Genomic DNA, 21432 nt, shown 5'->3' with positions numbered 1-21432 from the left:
GGAACTGGAAGCACAACAGTAAGACAATAGGCTATTTACAATTTAATATCCCTATATCACTCACATTCTCTTTCACGTTCCACCCAAAACTACCGACTGTTTTGTAGGATTTTCTCTTTTATGTAAATAAGCCCGATATGTAATCGTTGGCGGTTCCCTTAGAGTAAATGACACTGTAGAAAACATAACATATCCTAACCGCTTGACATATGCTAATTCACTTTTTTACCAAGATTTTGAGGACCCATTCGCTACGCATCCACAATCCTGCACTACTGCTACGTGAAGTTTCTACCAGAATCGATCGCTGACGCAAAAAAAAAAAGAAAAAAAATACAGGCTGTGTGATCAGGAAGTGAACGAAGAGTAGGCTAATAGGAAGCAAGCAAACAGTAACGTATATTCGATTCAAATGAAACTCCACGTTTTGTGGAGGACTAGCGATTTCAAACGCGCTCGTATCATATTAGAATTTATTTGTAGCCATTTCGTTAGACCGAGTCAGTCAGTTCGAATATCAAACTAACATTTCCGCAGTCCTTGGCTGTGTGAACACAAGAACTTCAGGTTTAAAATGAAAGTGAAACAACTGTTAAATTTGGTCTGAAGTCTAACAGTATCGGGTTACGGGAAAATATTTTTATTCCAAGATTCTTTAAAATTGCAACTTTGTTCCACGGATACAGCGAAGATGGATACGTTTTCCCCTGTGTTGCTCCAGATTTCTGAAGATCTGAGCCCAGAGAATGTTGAACAAATTAAGTTCTTGTGCCCGGATATAGGAAAGAAGAGGCTCGAGAAGATCAACAACGGGATTCAACTGTTCCAATGCCTGCGGGAAATGAACAAGATAGGGCCTGACAACACGAAGTTCCTCCGATCCCTGTTAAACAGTATTAAGAGGGCCGACCTCCTTGAAATATTATCCAACTTTGAAACTTATGGATCCGGCCCGCAGGAGGTCCAACTTCATCCCGATGAGCGAGGTCAGTAGCTACTTTAATGTAACGTATCTTAAGAGTAGCCTTTATGACTTTTCTGACAGGCTACAGATATGTCAAGTCTTTTCCAGCGATAGTAAGGTAGCCTAGGCTACGTGTAGCCTCCGCCATTTGGCTGCTCTGATATGAAAGCCACGGGCCGTTTAGAGTTATTGAATTATTGAAAATTTCTAATGATTTGAATTTAAAATAATTTTATGAATCTTTCTAATTTTGTAAGTTAGGCCCTAAACGTGGCCACCATTTCCTTATTGTCTATGATTAGAAAATACCGGTGAGTTATCGATGAACTAACTGACCCGCCATTTCTATTCTATGGTCTAGCAAAACTGGATATTGCGACAGATGTACTTTCGGAACAACTGGGAAAGAACTGGCGAAGGTATGGTCGAAAACTAGGAATTACAGACCCCAAACTGGAGCACATATCAGTAAAACACCCCTTCGACCTACAAGAGCAGACAGTTGCCCTTTTGAGGGAGTGGCGGAAGATGCGGGGAGCAGAGGCAAAGGTTGACGATTTGATAAAAGCTCTTCGATCCTGCGATTTGAACTTAACCGCTGATCAGCTGAGTAGAAAGCTCACGGAGGAACCACATTGACATCAGAGTTATTTTCTTTCCCCAATGTTTCCTTGGACAATGAAATTACAGAATATATTTAGGTTTATGTTAATCAAGCAAGATTTTCTTTATTTTTAAAGCCATTTAGTAGGCCTAACCTAAGGTTAATAACATTACATGCTCTACTCTTCAAGGGGTTTCGAAGTATCGATATCTTATGTATCGATTGCTTAGGCCTTTGTAAGTTTTATTGAATAATTGCACGGTTTCTTAAAGCCTCTAGGTGGCGCTGGTGATCTTTTTCAAAATATGGAAAACCAATAGGCTTTTTCAAAATCACTAAATATTGAAAACCAATAGGTTATTTGTTTTTCTAGAGGTAGAATAAATGGCACATTTGTTGGTTTGCCTTAACTTTGTAATATAGCCAACAAAGTATGCTACAACATTCTATCTATATCTCATTGTACATCTTATTTTCTCTACTGCACGCACATTATATGTATTATCCTTAATGTGAGTAATTCTCTGGTTCGAATCTGATTACCATAGTGGCTCTGTAATGTCTCAGGTTGCTCTACATATAGTGTGGCTGCTTTACATAGGGTGCCATAGAATGTCATAATTTTCTGTGAAATTAAAAAATAAAGGGATGTTGATATTGAATACACCAGTTTCAATTTGTGTTACTGGCTTTGGTTACAGTTTTAAATTGTATTAATACCCTTAGTCGCGTGTGTGTCACAGGCATTGCTCTTATCAGGTGCACCTCTTTCTGTTTGGTGAAACGTTGGGTTCAAATGCATGTTATAATAGAAAAGTCAGTAACTATTTTCATACATTGTGTTTTCTCTATTGAGCTATTGTCAAGTATTTATGCTGAATTGAAACAATTGGGTGCATAATTGAAAAAGGAAATTGCACTGATATGAGCCAATGATATGAGCCAATCATAGTGTTCGCAGAATGCTTGGATGAAAATCTTCTGTACATGAGTCAATGTCCATTCCTTGCCCCTGAAATGAATGACAGCATGTGAGAGGTGGGTGTGTGTTTTGAAAGAAATAAAACAAAACAAATATAAGTGGTGTTTGTGCTGTGTGTGCATGTTTAAATTTTTCGGATAACGATCCTCTATTTCCAGCCCAAAATTTCAGTCTGGTGCACTCCAGTGGAAGGACCTAAAACAGACACCCCCAGTGTATCATTACTCAGTGATTGTAGAGTAATGAAGAGACCCTTGTCATAGGTGGCATTACCAAAAGGGCTTGCCAATGTGAACCAGTAATGTAGTATTGCTGTTTTATTGTAGGCATTTTAACAAAATGAAGAACACACAAACCCAAGGGTAGCTTTTTATTTGATTTAAAAGAAATCAGTGATTAGGAAGAAGGAAGCTCCACCATATTTGGAATGGTTAGCCCAGCGTTTCCCAACTGGTGTGCCGTAAAATGCATATCTCTTAATTAAAACCCCAAAAGAACATTTAGGCCTACGTGCGTCCGTGTGTGGAGGGGGGCTGCAGGGTGTTTATTTTTTATGCTTTTGAGAGTGGTGTGCCATGAGATTCTGTAAATTTGGAATGTGTGCCGCGGAAGGAAAAAGGTTGGGAAACGCTATGTTAGCCTACTAGAAGCTAATGAAACTGAGCACCGTATGGTCTATGGATGATATGGTGTTACAGAGGGTCAGCTGTATTCTCTCTGTTACACATGGTAATATTCAATATGTCCATTAATCATTCTACTACAGTCTTGGACTAGAAAAGCAGTGGTGCATGGTGGATGGGATTTTCCTGTTCCTTTATAGTATCTTAAGGTCATAGCCCCTGAAGACATAGACATTTGTCATAGTAGTTTTTTCCCTTTTGAAGACACAATTCTTGTTTTTATTTTCTTGTTTTGCATTCTTGATTCAGATGGTACACTACTGAAAGAATCATATAAAACCCACTGTTGGGGCAAAAAAGAAAACTTTATAATTGTCTTCAGCACTATTTGTCCTTATATAACATAATTACAGTGCAAGCATTTGCATGGTGTTTTTCATGTTACAAATTAATTTTTATACTTATTGTTTTTACATAGAAAAAATCAATGAGCTTGTCTCTTTGTATTCCATACAGTCAAAACCAAAAGACAATACAAATAAAAAGATACAGATCACTCAAAATCACAGTCCATTTACTATCAAACAGGACAGAATATTTACTTAAAAATTGGCCGCAAAAGCAACATCAAATTAAGATAGCCAATTGTTGTACATTGAACATGTCCTCTCTGTGGATTAAAAGCTAAAAGACAAAAATGCACCTAAAATAATTTATATTTTCACTCGTCCTGAAATCCATTGGTAGGTGATTTCAAAGTTGTGGCACATTTATGAAAGCTTTGTCTCCAAATACAAATCCAAATGTGTTGAACATCCAAGATGCCTGAGCTGGTGGACTTTAACAAAACTGGACACTTTCACTGCCCAAAATCTGCATGGTATGTAAAACTCTGGAAGAAGCCTGGCCTCTGGACAGATAAATTCCATGCATTCCTCAAACTCCTTATCCCAGTCCCACTGTAGACAGCATGATTAATAGGAAAACACATACACAAAAGTAAATGCATGTCTAAAGACACAGGCTTGTACTGTGCCTTTTATACATATTTTATAAGTTGTTTGTTGTCAATGTTTGTATTGCGCAAATTAGAAGTTCATCATGTCTGAACCTTGCTTTAGTTCTTTTCATTGGTAAATTATTACTAATACTTGTTATGTAGATATATTTGACTTCCTACCACTTATAAAATATACACCGTGCCATTTGCTGATAATGTTCTTCAATATATCTGAATCTTCCAGGAATTACTGTATGGATTTGGGGGGCAAACATATCCACCTTTGCAGGCCACATGAATGTATCATTCTAGCTCAGTTTTTGATACACTTCTGTTTTAAATGTGTGTCGTGAACCTAGTGTAGGGTAGCTCTGCTTAGGAAGATTGTAATACCTCTTATAGGTGTTCCACAAGGCTCAATTTTAGGCCCTCTCTTATTTATTATTTATATTAACGATTTACCGTCTGTCTGCCCTTCAGAAGCTATGGTCAACATCTCAAACTGGTTGAAACACTATTGTCTGCATTTAAATGTCAGCAAAACTGTGTGTATGTTCTTTTCTAAGAGGCTCACAATGACTGAAACCTATGTGGATGGGGAAAAACTTTTACATGTATCTGATTTTAAATAATTGGGTATCATTTTAGACTCCAACCTCTCATTTAAAATAAAACACATAAGAAAGGTTGCCAACACAGTCAAATTCAATCTATGTAATTTCAGACACATTCGTAATTGTCTGTCCACTGGTGCTGCTACACTTTATATGCACTCCAGGATCTTCTCACATATCTCTTACTGCCTTACACATGCTGGACACACGCCGAAATAACTGCTCTACAATCAATAGAGGTTTTATTCAAACAAACACTCAAAGTCTTAGACCTAAGAATACCTAACACACCATCACTGTGACAACATAAGAAAATATAATCTATTAAGCTTCGACAATTTTATAAAATACAATGACGCCTGCCTTACTTTTAAGATCCTTCAAGGTTTGGCCCCTCCTCCACTTAGTCAGTTTGTAAAGTACAAATCATACACTGAAAGAACCACACGAGCAACAGAGAGGAAAGTCTGTGATGTGCCATACAGAAAAAGCAAATTTAGCCAATCCACCTTTTCTGTCAGATCATCCCACTTTTGGAACATTATACCTACAAACATCAGATCAGGCTACCACTGAAGCGCTTTTACACATAAACTGAAGCTATGGCTAAAAGCAAATCAATGCTGCTCTCATAGTACTCTGTAAATTTGTAAATATACTATGTTTGATTATTTCTTTTTTTTCTTTCCTATATCACTTTTTATACCGAAAATATAACTTACTGTATGTACTTGTAGCCATCTTGTACCCAGTATTAACATCTCTCACCTGCTAAAGGACTACAGATGAAAATTAGCTCTTGAGCTAACTCTGGCACTGTACCATTTGACGCAACTGCGGAAATCTTGATTACTGTGTGTTGTCCCTTTTAAATAAATAAATAAATAAATAAATAAATAAAATTAAATAGCTTTGAGCAAAATACTGGCTGTTTTAAAAATGCACTGGAATCCTGCACAAGTGTATTCTTTGTAGAATTATGCATTTGTTCCACATTTCCATTTTATTTGCCATTGTTGATCAAAGAATTTATCCAACTTGTGATATGTGGCTTCCACATTTATTGTTGTAATAGATCCTTAAAAAAGAATAAGCAACTTGGAATAATTCTTTTTCATGTAGTTCTTGATTTCCCAAGCTTATATGAACATGATTTGATTTATGTGTGAAATTTATACAGTCCGGATGTGTGAGTGATAATTATGTTGACTGTGCTGCATTATGTTCTCTAGAGCTACTCCTATTGGCTGACAGTAAAAATAAATATCTACTTAATCCTACAATCATAACGAAAGGAGCAGTGATTGAAAATTAATTTTTAAAAATACAAATTTGGTTGATGGTTGGTGTGAGGGAAAAAAAACAAATGCATGTGAATCCATGACTCGTGGTGAAAAAGGTGGATGAGAGAGAGATAAATTGTAAAAAAAAAAAAAACTTTAAACAAAAAAACTCCTTCCTCTGTATATACACATTGAAAAAATAAAGTGAGAGAGGGAGAGAGAAAGAGCACCACTACATGTACACCTGGGGGGGTGGGGGGGGGGGGGGGCATACTCAGTTCACTGGTGGTGCGAAGTACTTAACATCAATAACTCTGCAGCAAAAGCATTGTACTGTGCTACCAAATGTAAATTGCCCAGGATTAACCTAATAACACAAATAATTAATTATGTAAGTAATTAGTTAATTCAAAAATGAAAGTACAATCTCCAGTACAGCTGCCAGAATGCTTCCTTTAATAGATTATAATGCCTGATTTTTTGAATTTATACAGTACATCACACACAACCAAGAAGCTAGATATTACTTTGCCAATAATCTTTAATGGGATTGAATCAGATGTTCTTACTGCGATTAAAAGATAATTTCAGTGCGGCTGCCAGTGCAGTAAATATCACTCTGTTTAAAAAACAAGTGTTTAGAGTCATTGTTTAGAGTCCCGTTTTCAACCTTTATGATGCATCTGGGTCACCACCACATTCCTCCGTATGTGTCAGCTGTGCAAGGAGGAAGGATATTCATCTATTTTTAAAGTGTTGGGACGGCAGGGAAAGTGAGAGGGCAGGTCACCCACTACCCTGAGAGAGCAGAGATGTAAACAGAGAGACACACGTTGTGTTTATACAGTCTGTGCCTTTGTGCACCACTGAATGAATGTGGACGTGGAAAACCACAGGAGGCAAGGAGTGTGCAGTCACTTAATAGCTGGAATTTTAAGATACGAGAATTTTTGAATGCTTTAAAGAATTGTATACATCACAAAATGCACTGTGATGATTTTACTGTCTTATGACTTTGTGTATACATGCTAAGTATAATTACAATGAAACTGTTTTGTAGTCATTGTTCTCTAAACAACAAAGCATGAATAATAAGAAGAGAGGTAGACTATTACACCCTGCATTCTAATTAATTTAGAAATGTACGTGGTAATTCCATGCCCTCATCGACTTGAAGAGGATTTGGTAGTCAAGATTTTATTTACTAATTACATCAATTGTATTAGTCCTTGGGGCAAAAATAAAATCGGCTGAATAGCTGGGGATGTAAAAAAAAAAAAAAAAAAAAAAAAATCTCTATATCACAAATTATTCGGGTCAAACTGGAAGCGCAATGTATGGGAACAAAATCTCAATGGAATCTATTGATGCTACTGCAGAGAATAAACTGTTAATCGTGATCAAATATTATTAATGTACCAAAGATGAAACATTTACCGATCGCAACATTGTGATTTCAATTATTTCAGTTTAGTACGCAATTAAGCTCTCTCATTTTGATAACACATCTCCACTGTGGAGGGCGCTATACTTCCGCTCTGTTTGCTTCCACCGCTGTGCACGGCAACCTCACGCACTGATTTATCGGGAGAGAAGGAAACAGTAGACAACGGAGAGGAGGACACGAAGCTCACAGAAAGGAATCGAAACTGTCCTGGCGGAACTGGGTTATCTAAATCCGGATTTTCAAACGTAATACTTAGAGGAACTGGATTCATAGTTGCCCAGCTCGTAAAATTAATTGGAATTAATTATTTCTGCCGGGTATAAACGCGTTTAAAGCAAGGAGTTTAAAGTTCCCCGGTCTCCTGAAGTCCACTACCCTTCTGTAACCGCTAGGCTGGTGGTGACGCGGCTCAACCGAGAAATCCATAACATACAACGGAGAACCAAGCAAGAGGAAATACTGTTCGGGGATCAAGTTTTTTCTACCATTGTCATTGAAAATGTGTCTTTGACCGCGAACGGTGGATTACTGGCCCATTTCGGTGGTAGTCTAACAAGAATATTTAACTTTTTGACGCTTGGTAGCTAGTAGTAGTAGCAGGCTAAACATCCCCATAGCTAACGTTAACGAATTAGCTAGCGGCTGGCTATCGTTACATCAGTTAGCTAGGTAGCAATCTACACTTTGCCTTTTTATCTGTGGAATATTTTATCACATACATAGCTAGTAAGTTTGCAAACAACCTCTTTAATTTTGGCAGTATGCGTGGTTGTGTTTCTTGCGGAAAACGAGCTAACTGGTGTTTTCATAAAACGTTGTAACGTTAGCTAGCTTAATGTTTTTATCCTTAGGAATATCTGGAGAACTAGCTAGCTAGCTGGACAGCTAGCGAATGTTAGTTAGCATTAGCCAGAACTCTCGGGATATCCTCCGCTGTGCGTTGATGGTGCGGCCTTTGGATTTTTTCTTCATTCTGGACCATTTTTTGTGTTGTATTTGATCTATTTTTGTGGATTATATATTTTTGGATGGCCTGGAGAACACATGACTGCACTTTAAACATTTTGTACCGTCGCATTTCGCTTGCTTGCTTGCAGGCTCTAACCACAAACCTAGTTAACTAGCTAGCTAGCTAAATAGTTTGCTGGCTAACGACACAGAAGGAAAAGGACTTCACATAGGCAAATAACATATTTCCTCTCACCCTACAAGGTAAATGATTATATCACTTTTTATGACTAGTATGATAATGAAGTACATTTTGTGTACAACGAAAACAAAAACTTCTCCTGTGTGATGACTTTATAAGCCAGGAAACGATGTTCTTCATTTGGGATTATTGCTCTGACTGCCGTTTTGTAAATTCGACATTTATTTGCTAGCATCGCGTTCTATGAAATCATTAATTGTCTTTCTGAAGTGGGTCAGTACTGAATTATTCCACTAACCAACTATTTATTTATTTATTTATTTATTTATTTATTTATTTATTTATTTATTTATTTATTTATTTATTGAATTTTACGATTATTGTATTTACTTTTTTCATTCTGTTGAATATCTGAAGCACTCATTTGTTGGGCTTTTGAATCTGGTGTTTATGGTTGGTTGAATAAAAATCTGTCATGGAAGCGAAGCACTCCACGCACAACTCAAAGGCGTTTGCCTACGAAGCTTTCGGGACTAATTGAGTAAATTAATTGCTTTGTTGGTTACCTGCAAAGGCCCAGAAGTATGTTCGCTGAGTTCATTTATACTTCGTTCGGAGAGTGGGTTAATTAACCACACGTCCGTAGTTAATACGCTTCCGAGGTGGGCCTGTAAAATTTTAAAATGAGCTGATTGAGAATTTCCTTTTTTCTTTACACGTATAACGTCAGCTAGCTAAAACTTTTCCCACTCGATGACAATTGAATTGAGTAACATTGACCTTACTTTTCATAGCTTGTGCAAATGGCCACCCAGAGAATTATTTTACTGCAGTGGAGAGGCGGCTGAAATTGTAATGACTGCTTTTAAAAAATGATTGCTCTGCAGTTACTGAAATGTATCCAAATGTATAATCCCGTTCATGATGAGAGATTGATATCACAGATCTCAAAGTGTGAAGTACATTATTCTAGTAGAGTTGTTAATTTAAAGAACAAGGACATTTCCCGCAAGATATTAAATTCTGGTTGCAGACAGTCACGCTTGTAGGTTTTTGCTTTTACCTTTGAGAGAAGCTAGAGCACTGTATGCCCCCATGGCTGCGACATAGTTGCTGCAGTGTGAGAGAAACCATGCGGGATTTTGTATATATCGTACAGGCTTATGGAGATAGAGGTGTACCATCTGTCAGTTTGTCTCCAGTGCTATAAAGCTGCATTTGTGTTGAACTCCATTGTTAAGCTTACCCATCTGACCTCAATATAGACTGATGTGTTTTCAGAAATTGGGTTAAATTTGTAGACATTATTTGTCTCGACTTGGCAGATTTGGGGGGAGCTGGACATTGGGCTGGGGGTGGGATGGACTGGGGGAAGGCTGTAAACAAGGCACATAACATGTTAAGTGGGTATAAATTCATTGGTCAGTGAACTGAACACAAAGGCCTGTGACGTGCAGTCCACATTGAACAAGTGCCTTCAGCGGTAGCGGTTTGTCCACAGCCATTCCTTTTCAAAATGGAAGAAGGAAGCCGGCTCCCTCTGTGATGTCATCGGAGCGGTAGGACTGATGCATAGCAGTTAGATCTGTATCTGATTTGACGTGGCGCAGTCAAATTGCCCCTAAAGTGGCACAACAAAGGCATGATGAGCGCTGATGTAGGTCCTCGTCTGCTGAGCCACCTTGAAACGAAGCACCAGTCAGATATTAGTTTGCTTTATGGACTGCAGCTGGAATGACTTGCAGAAGCTCGAGGTTCTATACAGAGGACCCACCCATTCTGTCCCCTGTAAGGCTGTCAGGCAGTTAAAATATACTGTAAGTTATAGCCCATCCATCTAATAGTCATATGGAAGGATCAGAAAGTGTGGCAGGTTGTGCCTTTCCAGGTCTCGTTGTAGGCTGGTTAGCATAACGAGTTGCCTGCTTGCGGCTTTCTCTCGGTCCACTACCTAGTAAGACAGACCTGTAATAGCTCAGACAGCCATGTGCTGGGAGTGTTATTTAAAGCCTTTCATACATCCGAGTTGTGGTTTGGGCCGTTATTTAATGGATTGCTCATGGCCCCGTCGGTCTAAAGTCACTCCGCCGATCTTCCTCCTCCCCCAGATGATGTGCGAGGTGATGCCCACGATTAGCGAGGCGGAGATCCCGCCGGGCGGCGCCGGAGGGCGGGGCTCGACGTCGCCGCTGCAGTCGGACTCGGACGGGCACTTTGAGTCGCTGATGGTGTCCATGCTGGAGGAGCGGGACCGGCTGCTGGACACGCTGCGGGAGACCCAGGAGAACCTGGGCCTGACCCAGGGCAAGCTGCACGAGGTCAGCCACGAGAGGGATGCCCTCCAGAGGCAGCTCAACACCGCGCTGCCCCAGGTAACCGTCACCGCCCCTCCTTCTGTGACATCACACTGACCCGGCGTCCAATCGTGTTGTCTGACAGGTTCCTGCTGCTGTGCCGAGAGGGTTATTCTCCCTCTGCACACCGACAATGATGGCTCTTTTTCATATTGTTTTAGACTTATTGTGATGCAGTTTGTAAAATGGGTGAAATTTGAATTCACATGTTTAATGTGAAGTTTCTCTCCTCTTATTGGATGCAAACCCACTGAAAGAGATGACAGCAGACCTCATCGATGGGGACATGATATTCTTTGCAGTGTAATGATAAAACTTAGATCCAGTTACTCAGCATTTTTCACAGCAGATGGGCATACAAATTGTGCTGACCCTCACCTGACGTGTTAAGTTTCGTTTTTTCTTCATTCTTGTAATCGCTGATATTAGCTAAGTGCTTAACAATTGATTTTTTTTAGGCCGACAGCCTGTTTCTTGGGTACAGTTTTCGCTCAGTTGACCAAGGGCTTGTTGTCATATCAAACTGCATTATTGTTATCCGTTGATGAAATATTTACCGTGGTCCTCCGGTAAAGGACACTCATGGTGCTCTGAACCGGGTCGATTACATCACTTTCCTTGCCACGTTCTGTGGGATGACAGGCAAGCGGACTTTAGCTGTGATGACTGGGTGCCGTTGAATTATTTATGACAAATAATTAGAAAACAATGAATTCATTGAGATCTTTTTCCCCATTGTTCTCCTGGCCCAGGTTACATATATCTTTTTCTACATCTTGTGGATCAGTTTTTAATTTCCCCCCAATAGGTCTAATTCATGAATACAGTACTTTTGATGTATTTTTACATGGAAGTGGTTTAGTTTTGGAAAAATCAAAGCTTACCCCCTTTGGAAAATTTTGATGACAAAACCACATAGAAATTGTATTTTGTTTATTGGTCTGTGCCTATTTTAATGTAATTTTTTAAAATGGAATAATGTAATTATTTTAATGTAATAATGTAATCTTGTGGTGTGGTTCATAGATGGATCTTCAAATATATTTTGAAGTTTTGAAGAGTTTTTCCTTAACTAAATTTTGCACTCGCAGGACGAGTCCTTAAGAGTAGGTTTTTTGGAACCCCCCCCCCCCCCCCCAAAAAAAAAGTCGGTTTCCCCCTTCAGTGGGGTTTGATGTTTTAAATTTTTCAATTCCGATACCAAAACTGATAAATTTAATTCAATACCTTCGCAATACTTTCTTCAATACATTTTTATATGAATGAAAACTTCATAGGCTTATTCATTTGCCCGCAGTTTATATAAATTATTATAGAAGGGGGTGGAATCAGCTACACTACTGGCTTAGACAGAGGGTCCTTAGCATGAAATTAAATGGGAGAAAAGAGTAAGATCACAACTGTCTACTGTTTACATTTGTTTAGGATAGCTTCAAAGCTATGAGGAATGCTGTTTCTGTCATTGAACAAGAATACTTTCTAACACTAGAGCACCAATAGGCTATTTTGTTTTATTACAACTTGTCATCACAAAGACCGATAAATCTCTGTCTGTAAAACCATACCAATGACGAACATGTTCGAACATGCAAAAATTTTGTTTGGGACTCCAGCATTACGCCGGGTGTAAGATGTCTTTTATGTGTCGGATGCTGGAGGACAAACTAGTCCCTATATGTAACAAAATTTCATATATTTACACAACAATTTGAATTGTGAAACTTATGTGAATGATAGATTTGATCCTCTGGAATGTGATTCTGTATTAAATCTGTATAAAGTTCTGACCAGAAAGGGATTTAGCAATGTTTTTTGTCTCCTGTAAAATGGTTGAGTATAAAACATGTATCTCAAGCTTACACCCGTTCCATATTCAACATGTTACCTGTCTTGCATTTAATAGTAGCTGTTGCATTTGATACAATCAGTGTCTATTTTAATAAATTGTAGCCAACCTTTAGATTACGTTTTCATCTTAAGATCGCTGTTTATGGATTGTCCGCCTTCACCTTAAAGGCACGGCATCACTGCATTTACCCAAATGGCTTCATTTTGACTTGTCAGTCAAGTTGCCTGGAGACAACGACACTGCTAGTGATTGGCTGGCTGCGAAAATAGCTTTTACATCTACAAGTACCATAAACTATCAAAATATGGGCTGTGTTTTCCAACATTTTTAGATACTTTGTAAGACTGACATATTCCAGTGGGTGCCAGATGGCAAAGTTTTTCGATGTCCAAACCTGCCGTCCAGTTATGATTGTTCTTTAGCACTGGAATGTTCCGGAAAGAACATTCTCATCACATATTTGTGATCTTAGACCTTAAACGGTTAATGCAGAGGATGCCACTGGAAATGCTATTTCTGAACTTACTGACTATTCAGGACTGAGCTTCTACTAGTTTTCAGGTGGCTGTTTTTTATTTTACAAAGTCCTCTCAGGAGCATCTTTCATTTACGTATTTGTTTACTTTTGACAGTGCTTTTCCTGTTGTGTTCAATGACCATACGTGACTATCCATTATCACAGACAGCCCCGGCCTATCTGGAGTCAAAGGTCTAAAGGCAGAGACATGATGGTATCAGTTACTGATTTTTTTGTTTGTCCAAATGTTGTTCTAGGCCGCAGAATGCACATTTGTGGCAGTTTGACAAATACATGCTACTGTGAATACATCAAATCTACAATTGATTATGTGTTCCTGTTGTGCAGTTTCTTGGACAGAGAGGAGAAAACTATGGTCTAGGCCATAGATTACCCTGAACTGGATTGCAATTCGTACACAGAAAATTTGGCTTTCATTCATTACGTAATCATGCATTTAATGTGGAGTGGGTTTCTGCTGGTTTTGACCCAGCAGCGATTGCACATTTTATGAGAGAGGTCTTCATAATTTAATATAAAAACTAAATTAGCGGTGTAAGCTATGCAATATAGCGGACTGGCAAGCTTTCTCAACCGTCGAAAAAGCCTGGATACAGCGTGTCCATGCAGCAAAAAATGCCCCCTCTTAGTGGATGATTGCGGTTTGGACAGACCCCCTGTTTCTTTTGGCTGGAATCGGGGCTGCAGCTCTCCCTAATATAGCCTGAAAGGAATCCTGCCCTGGCTTCGCTGCTGAAGAATGGGGATTGGTCCCGGGCCCAAAAGGAGCAGGGGCGGCCAGCCGCGGTTGGCTGGCGAGGACCGAGCCCCATCGCCGTGATCCCCGGAAGGGGTCGTCTGCATCTGCTTCCTGGCTCGGGGGCCGGGGGCGTCCGTGCAGAGGCAGTAGCTCGGTCTCCACTTGGGAGGGGGTGGGGGAATGGGGGGCAAAAGCAGAAAAGCAATGGTTTTAAGGCTGCCTAATATAAGAAATGGCAGTGCTAGTTTCACTTTAGGATTATTAAATTTAATGCCATTTAAACCACTGGCTGCCAGGTCTACGAAGCAGAAAATTTATACTCGGAGAAAACCTGGCATCACAATTTCTTCTAAATGGCATTTTTAATCACAGGGTTTCTGTGTCGGGGCAGATAACTGCAATGCCAGTTTCATTCAGGCTAGTTTATTGCGTCTAGGTTCTATTGCAACCCCAGGCCACCAGTTATCTTATAGAGGGGGGAGGTACCGCAGTAGTAATTTGATGGAGAACGGCAGGGAAACCTAACGCAGGCCAGGTCTTTGATTAATCTCATCTTCTCCTGAGGAGATTACGGACGGCGCTACGTCGCGCGTGCGGGCGAACCGTAGCACAAACCCGGCTGACGGATCGCTCCTTTCCAGCCCGCCCTTTGGGTTGACCTCCTCGCCCTCTACCGCGAGCAGAACGTGGCGCTTCAGTTTCCCGTCCTCCAGTCCCGGGAGACCGCAGGGATAGCGCTCGGATTAGCGCGTGCGGCCGGAGCGTGGGGGGCTGCCAAGGGCTCCACCGCTCTCGCTGGCCAGCTGCACGGCCTCCTGGGAATTTCCTCGCCGGGGCTGGCGTGCGAGTGGCGGGCCGGAGGACGGTCGGCACGGGGAAGAAGAACGTGGCGCGATCCTCTGATCGTAGCGCTCGGGCTTAAGAGCCGGCGGCGTCCAAAATGAGGTAGTGGAACGGCACGGCTCCACAAATTCCTCTGGCTAGCGTGCGTATAGGCCAGTCTGTAGTCAGCTCGCACGCTTCCGCTAGTGCCTGGTGATACTGGAGAGTGGCGGGGGCTCAACACGCATAGGGAAAGTCACCATCCCGATGTTGCAACCTTGCGCAGAAGCAAGATGCAGTACCATGCATTCCGCTGGGTGGCATTTGTTAAAAAACTATTGCGATTTGTCTCAAGGGAAACCTCCTAAAAAGAAAAGAGAAAAAATCTCTGGCAGAAGATATGCGGTTATGGCTAGCTAGAGATGAGAGGAAAAAATTGGATTATTTAAATCTAGCGAGCAGCCAAACGTGTAACTTGCTGTAGCTTGGCTAGTAAGCGCAGTAAAGCTAAGGCCTTGTGGCTGGTTACCATAACAACGCTCTCTGGTGACCCAACCCTCGGGTTCCAAATAACGAAGCTCCCCTTAGCTGGGGGCAATTTAGCCTTTCAGTGACTGGAAACACATTAGTCTTTGGAGCCTTTGGGCAAGTGAGAGGTATGAGTTCAAATCGCACCTCAGGCGAGTGATTCCTGCTTGTTACACGTGCATATAAATAATGCATGTTTTTGCACAGAATTGATTAAGCAATTTAATGTCTATTGAGGCTGCCAATATACTCTGGTCCAGTTTCTGGTTTACTTGCCGCCCGGTGGATTTGGATGAAGTTCATGATCTAATGACACGTATGCTTTTTTGCCAGGTTGCAACTGCGTGGCATTCCACTGCATTCCTTGCAATTATGTCGGTCCCTGAGCGTTTGTGGGTGTGCGTGTTGACTATGCATCGCCTTGAGACTGTCGACTGTTGAATTTGTCACAGTTGTTGGCCAAACTCTCGACTGTTGATTGGTTTTTGGCACCGCGCTACGCTTCCCTGGAAGCCAGACTTGATGAAGCTAGTCATTTGGAATGATGTGTAGTTAGCTCGGTTTTGTTTTCCCCAACGACAGCCCAGCCTCAGAACATTTTCGTGCCTTGCTTTGTGTGCGGTCGCGTATTCGGTGGTGAAATTTTGCTTGCCATAACCAGAGCCGACGGTCTGGTGTCCCCTCCCGCCATCTCCCACGCGGTGAAGCAGTAGGCCGTCTCGGCGGTAATGGCTGGGCTAGCGGCGGAGGCTAAAAACGTTGCCTCCTACCCCCGCTTTCTCGGGCTGGAAGGGCTTTTTAAATGGACGTCTCCATTGGTCTCTCTCTCGAGAGCTGTGGCATGGGGTCAGACCACCTGCCTCTAAAGCCCTCCGCTCCCTGACCCCTCTCCTCTCCCTGCCCTCCGTCCTGGGCGAGCGCTTTACGCCAGGAATGCACAAACATTCCAGGGCGACACGCTACATATTGCTATTTGACTTTGAGGGGCTCTACACCGTGCAGGTCTTGGAAGCTGTAAATTGTGTTCTTCATAGAAAAGTGCTTTTTATGTTGAACAAAGGAACCGGGAGCTTTCAGCATAGAGCAGAATGCCTTGCTGAAAATGTAGGCTTCCCTTTGGCCGGGAAAAGCGGTTGGGAAATAGGCTTTCAGCGCAAATATAGATTATTATTGTTATTTGGAAATGTTTCGTTTCGGCGACTTGCGGAAAGTATTTTGTAATTTGTGTTTGTCAAAAGTATGGCTTACCTGTCGGAGCCAGGTCCTGTGAATCTTGGCGATTCCCAGTGACTGCTGTATTAAAAGGAGCCCTTCCCGGCTGAGTCGGGAGATTTACGGTATTTATATTTCTGCAGTACAGTGGGGGCTTTGTGCTGGTGGGAAAGCAACCACTTCACCCAGTCCCCCCTCGGAACCTCCGCCCCCACCCCACTCTGTTTTCGATCAGGAACAGGCTTCTCGGTCATGTGATCCGAGCCGGAGAAGACAAGAGGAGCTCACGGTGGAAGAAAATGGGAATGTTTCACACAAATGCAATTGCGTAATGGCTGCTTTTACCGGCTCTGTTCTTTCTCGGACTGCACATTCCTTCGCTGCCGCCTTTCTCTCTTTTTCAGTCTTACCCTCTCTCTCTCTTTCCATACCCCCTCCCCCCATACCTCCAAAGTGTCTTTCTTGTTATCTTAAAGCTAGGGCATGCAGTGTAAATTTAGTGAAATTTCAAGTTTGATGCAAGTGCACATGCCGCAGTATGCAAATTTTAGGAGTCATTTGAATGTGGACTGAAACTGTTTTGATTTTGGAGAATTGTAGGATGTCACCACGTCAGGACACTGTCATTAGCATTGGCTGGTGTTGGGCTTTACTTATTAATTCTTTTTAGAAAGGATAAGTTAATGGTTAACTCCATCTGTTTCCATTTTAAGTGCTTTTTTACTCCTCTCCACACATACTTTAACCACTTTCCCCCTACAAATATTGCAATATATGGCTAAATAGAACATGAGAATTGTTAACTTTCAGAGGCCTTTTAATTAATGAGAAATAAAATAACGGAAATTAAACGGTCGGTAGCGTAATTCTAATCGTTGTGTACTAGGCACGGAATTGCAGAGAATGCCTAGCCGCATGCCTTCACCAAGGTCAAGTTATCGGCCAGTGGGAAAAGGAGGCCCTTTTTTTCCTCCCTGCAACATGATAATTGCGGCAGTGTTTGCAGCGCTACAGAGAGACGGCAGCAGTGAGTCGGGTTCATCTGACAATTAATTTGTGATTCCTGGGTGATGTGGCTGAATGTCAGTTTATCTGTGTCTCCCACTAATTGTGTTGGTTAAAACAATCTAAGTAATGTAAGTGGGTGGTTGACTGTTTTCCTTTGGGAGCAAGCGGTTCCTCAGCAATCCTCATGCCCGGTACCCATTATGTACTGTATGTAAAGAGAATGAAAACCTGCGATATTCTAGCTTAGACGTGCATTATGCGGTTAACTGAAGAAGAATATTGCATGGCTGTGGAAAACAGTTGGTTCCATTTTCAGTTTCCCGATACAAAATTAGGAAGCTGAAATTTGGCCTCCAGTGGATGATTCTGCAGTTCATTTGGTGATTCTGGGATGGTTGTTGAGCATTAGGCTTTGGGTCATCTTGCTATCCTACTCACATTTGAAAAAATGTGGCATGTGGCCAACTGAGATATGCAAAGTCATTGACCACCTATCAAGTTACCTGCTTTTGCCATAGTCGTGCTTATTTAGGGTTTACGTATGCAATTTTTAATTGATGTAATGAATACATGATCGTTTTTGCATCAGTTAAGAGTGTGAGCCTTCATTGTGAGTTTGATAATACATAATCGGGGGAGGTGACCACAGGTCTGTGGCCTCTTTTAAAACCTTAAGCTGAATTCTTTACAGGTGGGTTGCAAGCTGTCCCCCTGTTTATTGTGGTGTGAGCCACAGCTGTTTGTTTTGGGCTCTGAGCGGCAGCTGGTCCTCTGTCAGTATCGCACTCCGTAGTGGAGCGTGATACTGAAATCATGCTGAAACGTGACCTTACATCGTTCCCTTGTCTTACCGGTGCACGGTCTGGCCATACTGGGCAGTATTAGAGTGGTCCGCATGAGTGTAACTTTATTTGCGCTTTTGCATGTTGAGCAGACATTTAAATTTTACTGTGGAGGGGATTTTCTTTCTGGAAAGCTTAAACCCCTGTTACTCGAATCACGGCCCTCGAGGTCCGCAGAACTACTGGTTTTCCACCTTCCCTTTACCTGGGAGTCTGGTGTGAATGTGTCTGGTTGATCAGTAGCACTAAATGTTCAGTCAGTTACCTGGGGGAAAAGAAAACCAGGGCTGGATTTGGATTTGAGGTCCTGATATGAGAATCCATGGCTTTAACTGTCAGCGATGAGTCACAGGTGTTAGCTTGTGGAAAATGCACAACACGCCAGTGCTAAAGGATGTGCACGTTGTCATAGAGACTTTATTAGCTCTGGGGCAGATTCACTGAAGCACGCTGAGTTTGGCAGTAAAGCAAAACATTGGTTTGAGAAGTTTGTGGTGCTGTGAATTTGTAGATAGCTTCCATGTTAGTCGTCCATGTCAGATACCTTAATGCGGTCTCATGGTACTCCTTGTGGCATCAATGGGAGGTACTCCCTCTTTGTATAGATAGGCTCAGCTTCTTAGCTAATCTCAAAGTGTGGATCACTAGCTTTGTAAAGGTACTTGCCCTTGGCTAATCCGTTGTGTACATACTTTGCTAATTGCATACTTTGCTAGGAAAGAAGTGTGCTGGAGGAATGAGCCAGCAAGTTTTAGCCAAGTTTTTAGGAAATTGGTATTTTGGCAATTTACACATTGAATTTTGTCTCCCTTTTCCATTTAAACAAAGAAACAAACTAACAGTGTATGAATGGAGCCCTGTGCTGTATTTGCAGTTACAGATTGATGCTAAACTGATTGGGCTCCAGCCAAATATGTACAATGCTGCATACCACAACTCTAAATAAGAAATTACAAATGGTATCTCTGTTGCCATAGCTACTCATCTCAGACCAGGAAGGGGAAACCTGCTTTCACAGATTAGTAAAGCCTGCAGATTCAGCTAAAAGTCTGTGTCTCTCATAGTTTCAGCTGACTGGGGGCGACAGACTCCGGCTAAGGTGGGAGGTGCCTTCCCGGGGCAGGAAGGTCATTGGTCAGCCCGTTTAGCTGGCTCAAGATGAGGAAGTGGAAAGGCTTTCTTTATCCTACCACGATCCATGAAGCATGTGTTTCCACAAGCACATAAAACTCAGAAGACTTTGCTATAATTTTGCCTTTTGAACTATTTGGGCACAGTGCTGGGGGAACAATAGGGTAGTCTGATGTTATTACAAGTTTGTAATAACATTTTTAAAAGTCTTTATTTATTGCAGATATTATGTTTAAGGCATTAGAAAGTATTCAATTCATTCATTTTTGGAAGTTGAACGTCTTGCTGGTTTTAGCCCAATTTGTTCATGTTATGGATGGTTTCTCCCTCTCTCTGTTGTGGTATTGACCCACGCCAGCTCATCCAGCTGAGGTCACTGGTCTTGGCACGCTTACAAGCCTGCAAGCTGTGTAAATAACAGCACTTCTGTCCACACTCCACATCCTGCCAGCGCCGATCCCAGCGAAACGGCCGACCGGATAGACCGCGGCACAGTTTGGAGGTAAAGATCAGGCAGCGCCGATCTGCGGCAATCCCACCCCTCAGGGGGAGGTCGGGCACGTAGGTCCTGCCACGCAGCCCGGCGCAGCCCTGGCTAGCCCTGTGCAAAAATGGAAGCTGTGTATTACGCAAACAGCGGCGGCTCTATGAAGTCGGAAGCCTGGAGTGGCGCCCGAGAGGCCACTGATGTGCAAACAAAGAGGTGAAACCGAAAGCGTTGGTAGCTCACTGTCTCGCCGACGGTGGTTCAGCGCGGTGCAGAGTCCGCGGCTGAGTTTTTAGCCGAGGCCCGGCACCGTTGGCCGCCAGACCTTCCCGAGTTCACACCGCTGTGCGACAGCAGAGGCCCGGGCTGAGATCTTTCCCCGGGTCAGCCCTGTTTTTCCCATCATCTCCCGCCCTGCGTAGGGGACCGACGTGAAGGGAGGCCGGCTGGAAACTCACTGAACCGGCGGTCTGTAATTGCCGCTTTCACAAGCGGCTTGTGAGGAAATATGCGTACGTTGTAGGGAGTAGCTGGATTCTGCGTGAAGGGCCAACTGTCAAATATTTAACCTGCAATATCGTAGTGTTGACAAATGTGTTGCAGAGAATAGGCTGTTAAACGGTGTTTTTTTGTTTTTACCCGTTTACTCAATATCGGAGACTGTTTGTGTTGGGTCAGCATATGTGGGCGATAATGGGAGAGTACTTTTGGAGTTTGGAAAATGTCGTTTTTGCGTTCAGGTTGACATAATCACATTTGTAGTAGCTTTTAATGTTTGTCCATGTGATCACAGGACTGTACATGTTACATTCTCTAAACTCAGCAGAAAGACCAGGGGGATGAGCAGAGTTAAATCCGGCATCGAGGTCGTTCCGTATCTCCTGTTGTTTTTAGCTCCCGACTGAGCATCTGAACATACCATTTCTTTAAAAAGATAATAAAGACTGTGTGTTTCTGCTTGCCTCTGAGTCCGGGTCACATGCCTGGACGTGCTACGTTAGCAGGCGAGTAGCTCCACCCACGACTGTACGCGAGCTGCCCTGAGAGCTTATTGGAGTGATGGGTGCCCCCTCACTGGACCTTATCGCTGATCTGCAGTGTTGATTCGCTCATCAGCCCGTTATACTGCCACTCTGCCTCTGAGATCGTGCTAAAGCTCTTTAGCACGAGTAGCCTTTTAGCACGAGTAGCCATACCTCCTGCGTCTGGCCCTCTCGGATTCTTTTAACGCATGCTGGGGAACGGAAGCCTCCGC

At 42.2% G+C, this 21432-nt stretch overlaps 2 protein-coding genes across 11 annotated transcripts in view; both read left to right on the top strand.

The window, feature by feature from the left end:
- The first annotated feature begins 248 nt into the window (after window positions 1-248).
- fadd (Fas (tnfrsf6)-associated via death domain) lies at window positions 249-2648 on the top strand. Its single transcript, XM_064336256.1, has 2 exons — window positions 249-986; window positions 1326-2648. Exons 1-2 carry the CDS (start codon window positions 692-694, stop codon window positions 1601-1603), a joined length of 573 nt encoding a protein of 190 aa, XP_064192326.1. The 5' UTR covers window positions 249-691; the 3' UTR covers window positions 1604-2648.
- A 4974-nt stretch (window positions 2649-7622) lies between these two features.
- The window catches only part of ppfia1 (PTPRF interacting protein alpha 1), a 54308-nt gene continuing 40498 nt past the window's right edge, over window positions 7623-21432 (top strand). For 4 of the 10 annotated variants that reach the window (XM_064336247.1, XM_064336244.1, XM_064336245.1 and 1 more), the window contains exons 1-2: window positions 7623-8729; window positions 10776-11039. In XM_064336247.1, coding sequence (XP_064192317.1) covers window positions 10776-11039 — 264 coding nt within the window. In that variant the 5' untranslated portion in view covers window positions 7623-8729. The remainder of the gene's footprint in view (window positions 8730-10775; window positions 11040-21432) is intronic. The other 6 variants (XM_064336248.1, XM_064336246.1, XM_064336249.1 and 3 more) reach the window with 3 other exon arrangements.

The sequence above is a fragment of the Anguilla rostrata genome, chromosome 5, assembly GCF_018555375.3.
Source record: "Anguilla rostrata isolate EN2019 chromosome 5, ASM1855537v3, whole genome shotgun sequence".
Taxonomy (NCBI): Eukaryota; Metazoa; Chordata; class Actinopteri; order Anguilliformes; family Anguillidae; genus Anguilla; species Anguilla rostrata.
This window is presented reverse-complemented; position numbering and strand designations above follow the sequence as displayed.

Coding starts and splice junctions, on each gene's coding strand:
- fadd (XM_064336256.1), top strand. CDS start 692: ATGGATACGTTTTCCCCTGTGTTGCTCCAGATTTCTGAAGATCTGAGC. Junction 987..1,325: donor ACTTCATCCCGATGAGCGAG/GTCAGTAGCTAC, acceptor TCTATGGTCTAG/CAAAACTGGATATTGCGACA.